Here is a 17,059-nt window from a genome sequence, read left to right as displayed (position 1 = left end):
GCGGTGTCACTGAGCTAAATCCCTGGCCCTAGCTCTTGTTACTTTGGAATTGATCGTCCTTATTTTTTTTTTCCCCTCAGCTTTATTAATACATTGTTGAAGGAAAATTATATATGCTTGTAATATTATGTACAATGTGATGTTTTGTACATATACACACAGTGTGAGGTTGTTTTGTTTTTTTTTCCTTTGGTACTGGGGATCGAACTCAGGTCTTTGTGCTTGCGTAGCCAGTGTGAGGTTTTAATTATTATTTGAGTAGTAAGTGTATTTTTCCTTAGTGTTTATTTATTTTTAATGACTTTGTTTTGGATTGATTTTGGTTTTTTGGAGGCAGGGTCTCGCTCAGTAGTTCAGGCTGGCCTTCACTTTACTCTGCAGCCCAGCTGGCCTTGAGCTCTCTGCGATTCTCCTGCCTCAGCCTCCCTAGTGTTGGGATTACAGGTATGTGCTATCACACTGGCCTGGGGAGGGTACTGGGAATCATACCTGGGGCTTTCTTACTGAGCTATATCCCCAACTTTTTTTTTTTTTAAATTTTGAGTCTTGCAAATCAATACATTGCCCAGTTCATGAGCTTAAACTTGAGATCCTCCTGCCTCAGCCTTCCAGATACTGGGTTTTGCTTGGCTCTGCCTGTGCTTTTTGTTTTGGTACTAGGGATTGAACCCAGGCCTTCACACTAAGCTATGCCCTGGCTGTTATTTTTTTTTTACTGATTGAGACAGGATCTCGCTCTGTAGCTCAGGCTGGCTTTGACTTCACTGTGTAGCCTAGGCTGGCCCTGAGCTCATGGCTATCCTCCTGCCCTAGTCTCCCTAGTGCTGGGATTATAGGCTCTTATTTTTGTTTTGAGTGGTAACCACTTGCCTGTGTTCTATCTCTGTAGTGTTTCTTGCCTTTGCAAGAATTTGTGCACTTGGAACCAGATGGTACTCTGATACCTCTCTCTCTTTTGTTGAGCAAAATGTGCTTGACTCATTCATGTCATGAGTCTGTAGTTTTGTTCTCCTTGGTTTGTTTGCTTCTTTTTTTGAGACAGGGTTTCACCATGTAGTCCAGGTTGACCTCGAACTTGCCCTGTAGCCCACACTGGCCTGGAACCAGTTAATCTTCTGCTTCAGACTCCAGAGTGCTAGGATTACAAGCATGTGCCACCACACCCAGCAGTTTGTTCTTTCTTATTGCTGAGTAATACTCTATTGTGGCATGAATATACCACAGTTTGTTAATTAATTAGCTGAGAGACATTATTTCCATGTAGTGTTTACAAATAAAACCACTATAAACATCCATGTATAGGTGTTTTTGTTGTTGCTTTTGGTTTGCTTTTTGTGGCGCAGAAGGTGGAAGCCAGGGCCTTCTGGATGCTGGGTAAGTGCTTTACCATTGAGCTTTATTCCCAGTGCTATGTACAGGTTTTTGCATGAACATAAGTTTCTGTTTCTCTTGGGCAAATATGATAAGTATGTACCTGACTTTATAAGAAACTATGAAATGATATCTTGTGAGATTGTTTGTTGGTACTGGGGATTTTGAACCTGGAGCCTTTGCACCAAGCTACATCCCTGGGTCTTTAACATCTTTTAAAATTTTGAGACAGGATCTCACTAAATCATTAAATTGCCCAGGACGGACTTGAACTTGTTAACCTCCTGCCTCACCCTCCCTGAGTGTTGGGTTACAAGTGTGCCGCTGTGCCCTACTTTTTTTTTAATTTGGTGAGACAGGGTCTCACTACCCAGTTTATTATGGCCTTGAACTCATTATGCAGCCCATGCTGGCCTCACGGCAGTCCTCCTGCTTCACCCTGGGATTACACCCCTGTTATAACAGTTCAAAGTTTTTCCTTTTTTTTTTTGTACCGGGGATCAAACTCGGGACCTTGCACTTGCGGGGCAGGTGGCGGAACCACTGAGCTAAATCCCCGGCAGTTCAAAGTTTTTAATAAAATCTGTTCATCATATCCCCTTTTCTTTTTTTACTTATTTCACAAACTGTTTTTATTGTGTTCACTTGACAGCCATGGTAATAACAACTACCATGACACTGAGTACTTCACATGTCTTTGCTGGTCCGCATAACCCCGTTGGGTGTAAACCTTAGTGTCCTCATTTTACAGGCAAGGAAGCTGGAACTCACATCACCTGTCCAAGTCACCTGTTTACTGGCCAGGCACTGTCTGAGTCCATCACGCAGGGGTTTCTCCCCTGCCCCACTGTGCTCTCATTACTATGGGGTTTTGCTTCTTCCTCTCCACGTGGCTGTGTTTAGTCCCATTTGCCACTTTCAGGCCTGTTCTGGCATCTGTCAGGTTAATATGCCCAGTTTATTTTCAGGACTCTGCCAGGAGAGTTATCAATACAAAGGATTTTTCTTCATTTCTTTTCTATCATAGGATTCGTGTGCATTTTTCAAATTTTCCATAGCAAGGATTGATAAAGTTGCAGGAGGAACTTCCATACATCCTCCACTGAGCTTGTTGGTTTTTAAAATTTGCCAGTTACTCTTATCTTTCCCTCTCTATGTATTTTATGTATTCAAGCCATTTGAGAGTCTGTTACCACATTTTTCCTCCTTGAATGTCTTAGCATGGATTTCTTAAGAATATGGATGTTGGGTTGGGGATTTAGCTCAGCGGTTCCATTGCCTGCCCCAGTTCGATCCCTGGTACCAAAAAAAAAAAAAAAAAAAAAGAATATGGATGTTCATTCACTTACATAACCATGGTGTAACTGTATCCAATTAAGGACTTTATTAATTCTGGACTTTTATCTCATTCACAGACCATGATCCATTTTTTCCCCCATGATTGTCCCAGGACCAGACACTACATTTAGTGTCCTGTTTCTTGTTTCATAAAATTGGTAGTTTTTGAAGTGTACAGTACGGCTGTTTTATAGACTGTCTGAATCTTGGTTCATCTGAGTTCCCTCATTTTTAGATTGAGATTATACATTATTAGCTGGAAACTACTTTAGTTAAGTATTATAACAAAAATGCACAAATGGTGTGCCCTTGTGTCTGACAGGGAGGTCTTGTGACAGGCTGGCCCCCAGCACCCCTTGCCATGAAGGAAGAGGAGGGTAGTGAGGAGGAAGCTTCTGTAGCCACTACTGCTAAGGAGCAGGAGCCTGTTCCCTCGGAGCTGGATGCCGTGCACACACCAGAGCCCTTGGAATTCCCCAAGCAGGAGGACCAGGAGGGCTCCTCGCCGGAAATCAGCCTGCCCTACAAGTGGGTGGTAGAGGCAGCAAACCTCCTCATCCCTGCTGTGGGCACCAGTTTCTCTGAAGCCCTGGACTTGATTGAGTCGGTATGTTGGTCACCTCGTAGTGACATAGGGCTCTCCAGCAGGGAGAGTTGCTGTCATGGACCTGCTTCCTTCTCCCTGTGTCATTTTGCTGCTTCTACTGACCCCCGGTGAATTGCCCAGCCCTGAGAGTGCCTGGGACGCAGACTCAGCCACTGTGCAGTCCTTGCCCTCCAGGAGCTCCAGGTGTGAGCAGCGTGGGGATGTGGTGTGCATACAGCCTCCCCAGTGACTGTAAGGGCAGCTGCACGGGAGAGCAGTGTTTGTGACACCACGCATGGTTCGATTCCCTGGAGAGGGCCACAGGAAGTGCTGGGGATGGTGCTGGGTTCTGGAGTGGCAAGTGGGTTATGGTTACTCAGGATGAGCAGCCTGAGGCTGTGCTGTGGTTACTGCACTAGCTGTAAATTGAGCCCTTTTGTTGAGAGCTCCTAGTTGGTCTCAGCTTGGAGTTGATTCCTGTCTCTTTAGCCAGGAGTCAGGCCCCACCCCCTGGCCCTGCTGACAGGAGTTACAGCCTTTGCAGAAACCTGCTGTCCTCCCCTGCAGCATCCCTCTAGGTCATCCTTTGTGGTCTGTTTCTGGGTTGCTAGATTTCCTCAATTTCAGGGCTTCCCAGAGGCCAGGGTGTGGACCTGAAATCAGCCCTGCCCTGAGCTGGTCTCCACCCTTAGGATCAGAGCCTGAGGCCCAAGAACCAGAAATTGCTGCTAGGGTCTGGATCTCTGCTTTACTCCAGCACCAGAGTGGAGTCTCTGTTTCCAGAAGCCTTTGGGCTTGCACTGTAATTTTCAGGGTAAAGGTGGAAAGACCTGGGGTGACTCTAGGTTTGTTCTTAGAAGCTTTGTGCAGGTTCCCTGGTATGAAAGTGGGAAGTCACGGGGATTGGAAACGTTCCTAACCTCTGTCTCTGGGCAGGACCCGGATGCGTGGTGCGACCTGAGTAAGTTTGACCTTCCTGAGGAACCTTCTGCAGAGGGCAGCATCACCGGCAGCCCCCTGCAGCACCAGGCATCGAAGCAGCACCAGCAGCAGCAGGCAGTGCCACCCCGCCAGCCCACTGCGTCAGGTCCCAGTGTGACCGAGTACCGCCTGGACGGCCACACCATCTCGGACCTGAGCCGCAGCAGCCGGGGCGAGCTCATCCCCATCTCCCCCAGCACTGAGGTCGGGGGCTTGGGCGTTGGCACACCGCCCTCGGTGCTCAAGCGGCAGAAGAAGCGGCGTGTGGCCCTGTCCCCCGTCACAGAGAACAGTGCCAGCCTGTCCTTTCTGGACTCTTGCAACAGCCTCACCCCCAAGAGCACACCCGTCAAGACCCTGCCGTTCTCACCCTCCCAGGTGTGTGGGCCCCTCTGGCCACTCCTGCAGTCGGTTCCCACGTCCTGATGCACATGATTCAGCAGGATTATTTGAGCACCTTCTAAGTGACTGGACCTGAGCTCAGTGTTGGGGACCGGGGATGAACTTATGCTCCAGCAGGAAGAGCACTCCTAAAAGACCCAGAGAAGTGGCCAGCAGTGTGAAGGGGAGTCTCCCAGCTGGGGTCCAGGAGGGGGAGGAACCACTTGCACTGAGGCAGCAGCAGGCGATCGAGGGGCAGGGGTGGGAGGAAGAGCACTAAGTCACATTGTTGGAAGAACCCAGGCCTGAGCACCTGCTCACAGCAGCTTTGCCTGCCAGCCCTGACAGAGCAGAGGTGCAGGCGACTCGGCCCTGCCCTTAGAGAGGCCGTCCGTGCTGGGGACGGGCTCGTGGTCCAGCTGACAGCGGGGAGGGAAGCACTGCTGTGACGAGTGCTAGGTCAGTTGCTGGGGTCTGGGTCTGCTCCAGGAGCTCTGTCAGGGCTGGACACGGGGCAGCGGGCAGATCCAGGAGGGTGCCAGGTCTAGAAAGGGGCCGGGAGGTGCTCAGGCTGCCTGCAGAGTGGTGGCTGCTTTGCGCCATTGCTTTGAGCAAAGGCAGGGAGAAGGGCAGAGTATAGAGGGGAGGTGTGAAGCTGGGCTGGCGGAGGGAGTGGGCTGAGGCCTTGGAGGCCTTGGAAAGCACCAGAGTCATGACTGCCCTGCGGTGTGAGAGGCCAGGCGCCTGGGGTGGGGACTCCGGCAGAGGCTCTGGGGATGACCCTCCCGGGCGGCACGGTGCCCAAGGCCCTCTGCTGTAGAGGGATCAGGACTCAGCCTCCGGGTGACAGTGTCTCTGAGGGAAGCCTGGATCTGTGGCCTGGGCAGTACGTAGCAGAGCGTACCAGCGGCTGCCTGAGACAACTGGAGGAAGTGTATTTCCTCACAGCTCCGCAGACTGCAAGCCCAGGGTGAAGGTTCTGGCAGCCTTGGGTTCTCTGGAGGCCTCTTTCCTCGGCTCCTAGAGGCCTTCTCCTATCCCGTCCTCACAGGGTCCTCCTCCTACAGCTGTCTCATCTCCCTTATTTTATAACCTGAGGAGGAGGACGCTGGTCATACTGGGGCAGGGGCCACCCTGTGACTTCATTTTAAGTTCATTATTTTAGGGTACTCTCCATTTGCAGATACTGCCCCTTTCTGAAGTGCTGGGGTTTAGGACTTGCACATAGGAATTTGAGAGGATCGCAGTTCAGAGGATCACACCCTCCAAGCGAAGGGCGGAGCAGGATGGCAGTAGAGCCGCACAGTTAGCCCGCAATGGTCCAGAGACTGCCTAGGGTGGGGACCTGAGGCTGCAGGAGCTCTCTGAGCTGGTGACGGGGTTGGTGGTGGTATTACTGCCTGTCTGGATTTGAGCCTCCTGCAACGCCCAGTACACGGGGAGACCGGTAGTGTCCGTGTCTCAGAATTTGTGGGGCTTAATGGGATCAGCTGTGTCTGGTGCTGAGCATGGTGCAGGCAGGTGTTCTCTGTCACCCTCCGAGCCTTAGGTGCTGGGTTTACATCTCTGAGAAAGGAATCCTCTCACAGTCAGCCTTCTGTCTTCACCACTCTTTGGGAACAGTGAGGGTTCAGGCCGTGACAAGTCCAGGGCCTACACGGACTTACTTGTTGGACTCTCCTGTCTGTTTGTCCTGGTCTTTGATGGTGCCTGGCAGGTCAGGAGGGAACCTGGACCTCAAAGCAGAGGTGTCGTGGAGAAGGTCTCCTAAGAGTCTGCTTCTGCTCCCAAAGGCCTAGAGAATCCATGTGTAGGCCATCTAATCTCCTGTTCTCTCTCTCCCCTGGCAGTTTCTGAACTTCTGGAACAAACAGGACACCCTGGAGCTGGAGAGCCCCTCGCTGACATCCACTCCAGTGTGCAGCCAAAAGGTGGTGGTCACCACGCCCCTGCACCGGGATAAGACGCCCCTGCACCAGAAGCACGCTGCGTGAGTGCCCATGCCCCCGCCCCTGCCCCTGCCCGCCTGCTGCCCCTCCCAGCAGTGTCAGCTCTCCACCCCTGGCTTTAGTCATCCTTCAGATTTGCTGAGCCGATTGTACGTGTGTTTCTTTGTTGTTTTGGGGGGACAGTGTCTTACTATGTAATCCAGGCCGTCCTCATGCTCGCAATCCTGCCTCAGCCTCCTGAGTAGCGGGGATTATAAACTTGTGCCGCCACACCTAGGTCTTCATTAACTTTTTTACCTGTTTCCTCTTCACATGCCCATTCTTCATTTGTAGCCTTTTCTCTGACATGGAAGAGCGCCTGGGGATCGTTCCCTGATGATCCAGTGTGGCTTGTCATGGTCTCCCACTTGCTGAGTCCTCTGACTGGCCGCATTGCACTTCTGCCTCCAAGCGTCTTCTCTTCTCACTCTTTTTCTTGGGAGCCTCTGGAGGTGTGGGGGGGGCGCACATGCGCACACGCGTGCTCCATCTTGCTGATGCTGTGGATCAAGGCAGCTCTGGGGTTTCGTCGTGTTTTCTTTGGTCCATGGAGAAGCTTGATCCTAGCTCAGGGCTTCTCCCTTTGAACTGTAGTTTGAACTGCGAGGTGTTCACATTTTTCTTGTGTTTGCCTGTCTTTTTTTTTTTTTTTGTACGGGGAATCGAACTCGGGTCCTTGCACTTGCTCAGCAGGTGGTGAAACGACTGAGCTAAAATCCCTGGCCCTTGTTTGCCTGTCTTTATTTTCCTTACAGGGGGTAATAATCTTTGTATCCATGCTGGAGATAATGGGGTGGGAAAAGATTGTATGAATCCCTATTTAATCTCTTTGTCCTGAGGAAGGAGGAGAAGTATGGGGTGCACTTGTTCTAGCTTTTGATCTCTGCGGAATGACATGCACGGGCGACTGTATCCAGGAGCTGACCCCCGCCCTATGGTCCCGACTAGTGGCGTGGTCCTCTTGACTGTCCTTGTTGTGCTTTGAGCGTCAGCCCATGACCAAGGTCAAGTGGCCCTTACACAAGGAGTCATGTCTGTGCAGTCTAGAACCTACCAGCACCCCTGCCCTGGCACCCGTCCTGGTGGCCTGGGGTGTGAGGTGCCTCTTCTGTCCCCGTCCCTCTTCTCTGGGCTTCTCTGTCGCAGGCCGAGAGCACACATGGGTTCCACGTCTAGAGAAGGGTGCACGGTTCTAGGGTTCTCATTGCTAATGTGTTTCCTCCACATTTCTGTTCGCACTGAGGATGTGAGGCTTGAGGAGATGGCGGCCTCAGCATTGTGTACTGAGCCCGCTCACCTGGACTCTGGGGAGGCTGCACAGGAGGGCAGTCATCTTCCTGGGTCCCCTGCCACCTCTCTCTGTGCCTCGACTGTGGTTGTAAGCCTGCCTTTTTTCTGGATGGTCTGAGTCTGGACCGTGACCAAGCTACATTCTCTGTCTCCTGCCCCTTTTACTCTTTCTTGTCCTGTTTCTGAGGCTGACCCTTCCTCCAGGTGCCTGCCCTGGCCCTGAGAGCTGGAGGTGGCACCTGGGCCAGCATGATGGGAAGCGCCTGTGCAGGGGCCCTCCTGCCCCTGTGCCCGAGGGGGTCTGCCCCGCCTTGTCACTGAGCCGCTTCCTCTGGCCCCGGCAGGTTTGTAACCCCGGATCAGAAGTACTCCATGGACAACACTCCCCACACACCAACCCCATTCAAGAATGCCCTGGAGAAGTATGGGCCGCTGAAGCCCCTGGTATGTCCTTTGGTCCCTGCATGGTAGGTTCACAGAGCGCTTTCCCTCTGAGATCCCTGGATTCTCCTCTCCCAAGAAGATGCACGTATCCTGTTTTTTATTAATGGAGCTGCTCAAGCTCTTCTTGTCATCTCATCAACAATGCCTGAGTGCCATCAGTGTGCCAGGAAGGTGCCAGCTGGTGCTGCAGACAGCAGAATCCAAGTGAAGCTTAGCGTGTAGGAGGGTAGAGGCCAATGTTAAACATGCCGCATAAATGATGAGCTGCTTTCAGTATGTGCTACAGTTAGGAAGAAGAGTCGGGTTGGGAAGGTGAAGGAAGTCTCAGGTCCTGGGCATGGTTCTGTGGAGTGACAAATTGCTTTTTATGCCGGAGACCTTTGACTTTCAGCTCTTACAGCATGCTGGGAAGTCACCTGGGTTCCTGCAATGGCTGGTGACATTGTGCTTCCTGGGCATCTTCCCTCAGCAGTAAGCACACTGCCCTCTCCTGTGAGTTGGTGGGACAGACATGCTGTTCTCATGAAGCAGAGAAATTGCTGGCACCTTGGGGTTTCTGAGACAAGCAGATAGTGGCAAATGGGTGGAGGAGAGCTCTGGGAATTGTCTCCTTGCTTTCTCTCTGCCATGGAGACTGGAGAGGTTGCCTGGAGCCCACAGGCCTAAATCAGGGGAATGGTCCCAGTGTCTGTTCAGATGACACAAAGGGTTAAGGATGCCTAGGCTTTGAGTGAACCCAGAAGCTGGTAGCCCACAGCAGGTTCTTAGTGGTCTCTGGGCCTGTGTCTCCACCCTGCAAAGATGACACTGCACAGGCTGCGTGGGGTTACTGTGGGGCGTGGAGCTGCTCTCAGCTGTGCATGCCCATGAGGCTGAGATCTTCATCCGCTTGTCCAGAGCAGGCCAGTTAAGGGTGATGCGGGTGAGGTCAGTGTCCTCCCTGACTTGCCTAGTACTCTCCAGCAGTGGCTGGTCTGTCCCACTGTCCCTGTGAGCAGGCTTATCCCAGCCCAAGAATGGGAACTTAGATGGGCTGCCTCTGCCCTGCCCATAGCCCCAGACCCCGCACCTGGAGGAGGACTTGAAGGAAGTGCTGCGATCCGAGGCCGGCCTCGAGCTCATTGTTGAGGATGATGGGAGGCCCGAGAAGCAGACAAGGAAGCCTGGGGTGAGTGGCTGGAGCCATGGAGGATGAGGTACTGGGGAAGGTGGGGTTGGGATGCCTTTAATAATTCACTTTCTTCTCCAGCATTGTGATTAGACCCTTCTGAAGTGGGCCCTGGGTGGGCTGTGGTGCATGCAATAACAGGACCTAGAGACTCCTGATAGAGTTTAGCAAGGGACACAGGTTCCAAGGGCCTCCTTCAGATGGAGGTGGGCCTGTCAGGAAGAGCTGGCCCCTCAAGAGTGCACCGCTGGGTCCATCAGGACAGGGCCTACCCTGGGCACAAAGTGTATAATGGGCCTGGGGTCACCCGGCCACCCATCTCCCCAGCAGCAAGTCTCTACCAGCTAGGCCTTGCTTGAAGTTTTGCTGCTGAGGGGTTGGTTTTATGATCGTGGTCACCAGGACACCGACCCCAGGAACCTCTGATACCCACTCCTCTGCCATCCTCCTCCCTTCCCACCCACAGCTTCGGCGGAGCCCCATCAAGAAAGTCCGGAAGTCTCTGGCTCTTGACATCGTGGATGAGGACGTGAAGCTGATGATGTCCACACTGCCCAAGTCTCTCTCCTTGGTGAGGGGCCCCTGTGACTACCTTGTGTCAGACCTGCAGAGGACTCCTGCCCGGGGCACGTGGTCTCCTAGAAGCCTTCTACTTTTGGAAGCTTTGAGTGGTGGAGACCTGACCCTCTGTGGTTCTAGGATTGGCCTTGGAAAGGCCAGGCCAGGCCAGCAGGAGGGCCTTACTCCGATTTTATTGACAGGCATTGAGTTGCCAGGAGACCATGGTTTCAGAACCTTGGAGTAGGTCCTCAGTTCCTTCCCTTGCATTCCGTGACCCCTAGAGGGTGGACGATGTGCCTCGAAGCACAGCCAGGTGGCTGGGCACATGAGCCTGGGTCAGGGACGGTGGAGGGCTGGGTGCTGTCCAGCTCTCAGGCCAGTGTACTTGCTATGCCGGGTATGGCTGTTAAGCCCCATGCTGTGCTGCTGGTCCTTCGGAGCTGACAGGTGAGAGGGTGAGTCGGCTCGCCCTGGTGTGCGGGAGGGGGACAGTGAAAGGAGTGCTGAGGTCATGGACAGGTCGAGAACCACCTGAGCAGGCGTCACAAGGGAGACCGTCGCCGTCACGGTCTGGTGAAGAACCCTCACTGCCCAGGGATCTCCCTCAGACTGGTAGCTTACGTTCCCTCCCGCCAGGCCTTCAGCTGGCATCGCCTCGGGCATGTGATTATATTTTCAGTGCTGACGAGCAAATCCAGGGTCTCATGTGTGCTAGGTACGCACTCTACCGCTGAGCTGGGGATGTCAAATAACTAGCGAGAGAAAGACAGCATTAGGTGAAGTGATGAGGACATTTATTTGGGATGGGGTGGGCCTGGGATTGAGTTGTGACCCTGCCACTCAGCCTGGGGCCTTGGCTCCCCGAGCCAGTTTCTTGGCTATAAAAGTGCACGGAGGGGCTGGGGATTAAGCTCAGTGGTTCCGCTGCCTGCCTCCCAAGCGCAGAGACCTGAGTTCGCTCCTCGGTACCGGGAAAAAAAAAAAAGTGCATGGAGACCAGGTAGACTGTCAGGAGGGTCAGCTGCCACGCAGAGCTGCGAGGCTGGGCAGGAGTAGGAGGGGTTGGTGTGGCTCCACTGTGATTTGCATGTCTGGGCTTCGACTGTTAGCTGTTTGTGGGTTTCTGGGACCAGGAGAGCTGGAGACTACCATGGCTGTGCTGAGGCTTCCTGTGAAACAGCCAGCATTGCTGAGCACATGCGAGCTAGCACAGGGCTCCCCAATGAGATATTTGGAGATATTTGCCAAATCCCTGAAGTGTTCATTTAAACTACATCTGAGGGAGGAAACCAGGGCTCGAGAAGTGAGCATCCTGTCCAGAATCTCAGCAGCCAGGAGGTGCTTGTTCAGGGATGTGATTGTGTTTTGTTTCTCGGTGTTGTTTTCATTTCCTACTAAAGTCTTGTGGCAAAATAGTTACTGATTTGGCTTTGATTTCAGCCGACAAATATCCCATCCAGCTCCTCTGGCCTCACCCTGCCAAGTATCAAGGAGGACAACAGCCTGCTCAACCAAGGCTTCCTGCAGGCCAAGCCCGAGAAGGTTGTGGCAGCCCAGAAGCCCCGGAGCCACTTTCCGGCGCCTGCCCCAGTGAGTGCTCCTTGGAGTCCTCTGCTTCTCTCCTCACCACAGGGCCTTTGCGCAGACCAGGCCCTCTGCCTATGTGCTCCTCCTGCTGCCTTTCTGTGGCTGTGTTGGTCTGACCTCAGTCCAAATGCCACTTCTTTGGTAAAGCCTTCCCCAACCCTGCTCTGGAGAGACACCCCTGCCTCCAGTTCCCTCTGTGGCTTGGGTCCCACCTGTCACTAAGTTATTATCTGTGTTTGGTTTGCTTAGTACACGTCCTTCCCTGAGAGCAGGTCTGACCCTGGGCTGCTCACATCTCAGCATCCTCACCAGCTTGCCTGGCTCTGGCTTCTCATGAGGGTGACATGTGCCATCACCTTTGCTTTATATTTAAGAAAGGCCACAGACAGGGAGTGGCTTCCCTGGGGCCAGCCAGAAACCTGGAGAGAGCACAGGATAGCTCATGGCTTCCAGGGGGAGGCTCATAGAAATCCCCCTACCTTGCCTGGCTGGGACCCCTGGGGTTTATGGGAGCTCACTGTCCCACCTCCTCGGTAACCCTCTTGCCTCCTCCCAGATGACCAGCGCCTGGAAGATGGTGGCCTGTGGGGGGACCAAGGACCAGCTCTTCATGCAGGAAAAAGCCCGGCAGCTCCTGGGCCGCTTAAAGCCCAGTCACACGTCTCGGACCCTCATCCTGTCCTGAGGGGCTTGGAGGACACACATCGTTCTCATGTTTACAGGGACTGGGGGTGCAGGGGTGGGATCTGAATTTAGTCATACTCGGGTGACCACCTGCAGGGACCCTTCCGCCACCGGGCCCTCCTCAGTCTGCTCTTGAGACACAGGAGGGTTAGCACCGTCCTGTCGCCAAGTCTAGCTGCAGGCAGCTGCTGGTGCTAACAGAACAAAGCCCCACTCCTACGCCTGCCTGTCCCTCCCCAGTGCCACAGGGAGCCTCTTAACTTCTCCCAAGCTCTGGGCAGGGTTGGCCTCATCTCAGACCCCTGCTTAGGGCAGGGACATGGCTGGGGTGCTTCTTGCCTCAGTCCATCGGTATATTCTCTTGAATAATAAATTGCCTTTCTCCTTGTACCACTCCAGACTCTACTGTTCTCCTGGGCCCTGATCCCCAGAATGCAGCCTTTCCTGCACAGCCAGGCCTGGGGGCACCCAGGGAAGAGGGAGGCATTTCTTTTGGCTCTGAGTGGGCATCTCAGCAAAGCTCCCAGAACTCTTGGCCTTAGGGTGGGGTTTGGGTCGAGACTAAGGGTGGAAAAGGTACACTGTGCATGGCCTTGCTTTGCTGTAGCCATGGATAGCTTACCTGGACCAGCGAGCCACTGCCTTAACCTGAGCTAGCTCCCAGGTCAGACTTGGACTGGGGAGGAGGACAGGCTGCTGGGCAGAGCCATCTAGCCACATCTGGCCCAGGTGGGCAGGAGGCTGGGCAGCCTAGTGGACTGAAAGTCCTAAGGTGACAGCTATTACAGGCAGGGCTGTAACCTGCCTTGGTCAGGCCATTGGGCTCAACATGGCACTTGGTTGGTGGTCAGAATCACTGAAGTATGAGGAAGGGGAGTTGCTAAGCTTGGGAAGATCTAGATCAGGAGGGGATATCTCCTATCTCAAAATTTGAAGATAAAATTGGACATGAGGTGTAGCTCAGTGTAAAAGCCCTGGGTTCAGTCCCCAGTAGCACATACATAGGTGCATGCACACACAAACACACAAAGACTTATCACTGGACACGGTGGCACCTGTAGTCCCTGCTACTCGAGAAGCTAAAGGTGGCAGAAGGATCACTTAAACCCATGAGTTTGAGACCAGCCTGGGCAAAATAGCAAGACCATCTCAAAACCAAACAAAAACTAGAAGGGAAAGATACTGTTCAGAAGGACAGTAACATTGAATAACAACATGTACAATAAAATTGAATAGTCTTTAAGGTAAAATATTCTGTACTTTCCAAACTAGGTAAAAGGAGAAAAGACCAGGAAATTACAGAAAAACTATCAATTCAACAGGTCATGTGATGTCCTTCACTTACCTCTCCTGAGGTGCCCAGGTCCTGTAGGGGACTACAGTGATCTGAGAGCCTCAATTCAGTCTGCTCAGGACTGAACTCTCTACAGGCTGTGCTCATAAACATAAAATCTACCATCTTAATCTTTTATAAGTATACAGTTCATAGTGTTAAGTGTATTCTTTGTTGTGTGTCTTAGCTACTTGTTGCTGAGATAAAATACCCAACACCCAAAGTTAAAAGAAGAAAGGTTTTTTGCAGCTCATAGTTCATAGAGGTTTCAGTTCATACTTGGCTGGCTCTAAGGCGGGTTGGCTTGGTGGGGGATGGAAATCGTGGAGGAGAAACAGTTCATGGCAGGCAGAAGGCAGCAAAGTAGTGAAGAAGCGCCAGATGTGCACACCTGTGACCTGGCACTTGGGAGGCTGAGAAAGGATTCCCATAAGTTTGAGGCCAACCTGTGGTACATACTGAGTTCAAGCCTGGTCTGAGCTGCAGAGCGTAGCAAGGCCCTGTCTCAGAACACCAAAAAAAAAAAAAAAAAAACAGACCGGCAAAGCAAGTGACAAGCAACAACCCTCTGTCTCATTTTATCTAGGTTACCTGGCCTTAGGGCAATAGCACTCACGCTCTTAATCCTGGCACCACACTGTGAATCAATCGGCGCACATCCTTGATCCCAGCATCAAACACCCTAGATTCAGCAACCTCCAAAAAGCCCCACTTAGGACTGCATGAGGCTCTGCGGGGACATCTAGGTACAAACCATAACAATTGTGCAACCAATCTCCAGAACTTTCTCATCTTGCCTTGGGGTGCAGTGACTTGAAACTCAACCTCCCCTCAGCTCCTGGCAGCCACCATTCCTCTGACTACTCTAGGGATCTCACGTAGGTGGCGTTATACAGTATTTGCCATTTTTGTGGTCTCCTTTCACTTAGCAATGTCAAGATTCATCCCTGTTGTGGCATGTGTCAGAATTTCCTTTTGTTTTCTTTTTGTGGTACCGGGGATCAAACTCAGCACCTTGCGCTTACAAGGCAGGCGTGGTGCCACTGAGCTAAATCTCTGGCCCCAGAATTTCCTTTTGAAGTTGAATATTCTATTGCACAGATACACCAAATGTTCATCCATTGATCTCTCAGTGAGCACTTGGGCCATTTCTACCTCTTCACTACAGTGGACCTTTGTCTTAATTCATTTAGGACTGGTTGTAACTCAAGTTGGTCAATTGAAGGCTCAGGCTCCTCTACACAGCCTTCAAAGTCTCTTTCCTGTATACAGGCAGATCCCAGTGTCCTTAGATGTTGGCCCAGGATTTCTCAGCCCCACACAGGAAAGGATGTTGTAATGTTCCTGCCAGAACTCTAAGGATGAAATGTGTATCTGAGACCAACTGGAAGCACAAGTGGCTGGCATTTGGGTTGTAACTCAAGACTGTTCGTAAGTGAAAACCATTTTTGGTTGTAACCCAAGTTTTCCATATGTTAGGCCAGTCAACTCAGTTTAATCCCTTTGGGACTCAGAGGTGAGGTTGAAAGGCCATGTAACGGTTGTGTATTTTAGTTTATGTTTTGTTTGGTTTTTTGGTACTGGGTATCAAACTCAGGACCTTGCATTTGGGAGGCAGTGAGCGGAATCGCTGAGCTAAATCCCAGGCCCTATGTTTTGTTTCTTGCGTTTTTGGGAGTTGGTGTGTGCAGGCTGGTAAAGGCCTTGCCATCATGGTGCCACTCTGTTGCCCCTGGTGGCCACTGATGGGTTTGCAGCAGCAGGTAAATCAGGCGGAAGAAGACCCTTAAAGGCCACAGGCGTTTGAAGCTTTTTTCTGACTTTCTGACCCCCTCTTCAGTATTCTCATCAAGCAGTTTTCTGGCGTTTGCTTTACTGCCTGCACTGATGGAAAGGTGCTTCAGTTACTCTGCATCAGGTCCATCGTTGGACAGCAGTAGTGAGTGAAGGGAGTGACTTGTTATTAGTACCTGTTTGCACTACATGCATTTTATAATCATCCTGGGGAGTGGATACATTATATAATACAGCTTTTTTTTAATCAACCTCCTCCCTCATTCCCCCTCTCTTCCTTTAATTCTCTTTTGCCCATTTTCAATCTTACTGATAATAATCTTACCTCATGTTTATGGCATATAATGTTTACATTCAGGTTCCTATTCTACTTATTTCCCCTTCCATTTCCCCTCACCCCTTGGAAGTGATTCTTAATCCAGAGAAAAAACTCTTCTATATAATATCCGGAGCAGGGTGTGCCAGGGAAGCTGGTGTGCGCCATCATCAGTGTCCCAGGATAGCAGTGACAGGCCAGGAGCCGCCAGAATCTGAGTGAGCCATCTCAGCAGTCCTCAGTGTGCGTGAGTTGTGTGTTGTCGGTCTTTCTAGAGGGTCACAGGTTTTGATTTAGTCATAACAATGACTTAACCCCCTCTAAAATAGATTTTGTGTTTCTACCTCTGGCGAGGTGTGGTTGAAAGCCATTAAAGCTGAGTATCACTGGCCTAGCAATTGAACCTTACATCTGAGTCCCCCCTGGCCAGGACTCAGAATGCTTTACTTGTATGTTAACTGGGGCTGACTTCAGGGATTTAGTTGAAAGAAATGGTTTTTTTGTTTGTTTGTTTGAGATAAGGTCTCACTATGTAGCCCAGGCTGGCCTCAAATTTTGGTCCTCCTGCCTCAGCCTCCCAAGTGCTGGGATTGCAGGAATACATCACCGTTCCCAGCTGTAGGTGAAAGTCACATTAACAGTTGACAAGGACAGGAGCAGAGTCTGAGGCCCCTAAATCAAAGGCATCTCAGACAGGTTATTAGAACAATGCCTGTGCTCTCTGGACTCTGCTCAGCAAGTAGACTGGCCTGGCACACAGGTGCTCAAAAAGTGTTGTGTCCTGCCGTGGAGCAGTGGGACAAAGGGAAGGCAGTTAGATCCAGAGGGGTGGGGAAGGCTTTGTTATTTTTTATTGACAATTTATAAATGGCCAGGGAACATTGTATGGTTTCCTAATCTTTGAAATCTGTTGAAATTCAATTCATGGTCAGGTATGTAATCAATTTTTGAAATGATTTTTATGCATCTGCGAAGAATGCAGTCTGCAGATGGTGAGGACCACATCCCAGTTTGGTCAGTTAGGTCATTCATCCATCCTATTGTCCAAATAGTCAACATCCTGGGCTGTTGTTTTGTGGTACTGGGGATTGAACCCAGTGCCTTACAGTTGCTAAGTAAGTGCAGTACTACTGAGCTATATCCTCATCCCCCCACCCTTTTGAGATAGGGCCTTGCTATGTAGTCCAGGCTTCCCCTTGAACTCATAATCCTCTTGCCTCAGCCTCCCAAATGCTGG

The 17,059-nt window shown here is 51.5% G+C and overlaps 1 protein-coding gene across 2 annotated transcripts in view; it reads left to right on the top strand.

Moving 5' to 3' along the window:
• Mybl2 (MYB proto-oncogene like 2) overlaps positions 1-12,769 on the top strand; it is a 35,189-nt gene extending 22,420 nt beyond the window's left edge. For both annotated transcript variants that reach the window (XM_013077111.3, XM_021239070.2), the window contains exons 7-14: positions 3,032-3,316; positions 4,232-4,654; positions 6,508-6,647; positions 8,280-8,379; positions 9,434-9,547; positions 10,014-10,118; positions 11,549-11,698; positions 12,252-12,769. In XM_013077111.3, coding sequence (XP_012932565.3) covers positions 3,032-3,316; positions 4,232-4,654; positions 6,508-6,647; positions 8,280-8,379; positions 9,434-9,547; positions 10,014-10,118; positions 11,549-11,698; positions 12,252-12,380 — 1,446 coding nt within the window. In that variant the 3' untranslated portion in view covers positions 12,381-12,769. The remainder of the gene's footprint in view (positions 1-3,031; positions 3,317-4,231; positions 4,655-6,507; positions 6,648-8,279; positions 8,380-9,433; positions 9,548-10,013; positions 10,119-11,548; positions 11,699-12,251) is intronic.
• The last annotated feature ends 4,290 nt before the right edge of the window (positions 12,770-17,059 follow it).

Source organism: Heterocephalus glaber, unplaced genomic scaffold (genome assembly GCF_053883595.1).
Source record: "Heterocephalus glaber isolate CG9 unplaced genomic scaffold, H.glaber_assembly_v1.0 deba00001673, whole genome shotgun sequence".
Taxonomy (NCBI): domain Eukaryota; kingdom Metazoa; phylum Chordata; class Mammalia; order Rodentia; family Bathyergidae; genus Heterocephalus; species Heterocephalus glaber.
Note: the sequence above shows the minus strand (reverse complement) of the source record. Positions and strands in the feature narration are given on the sequence as shown.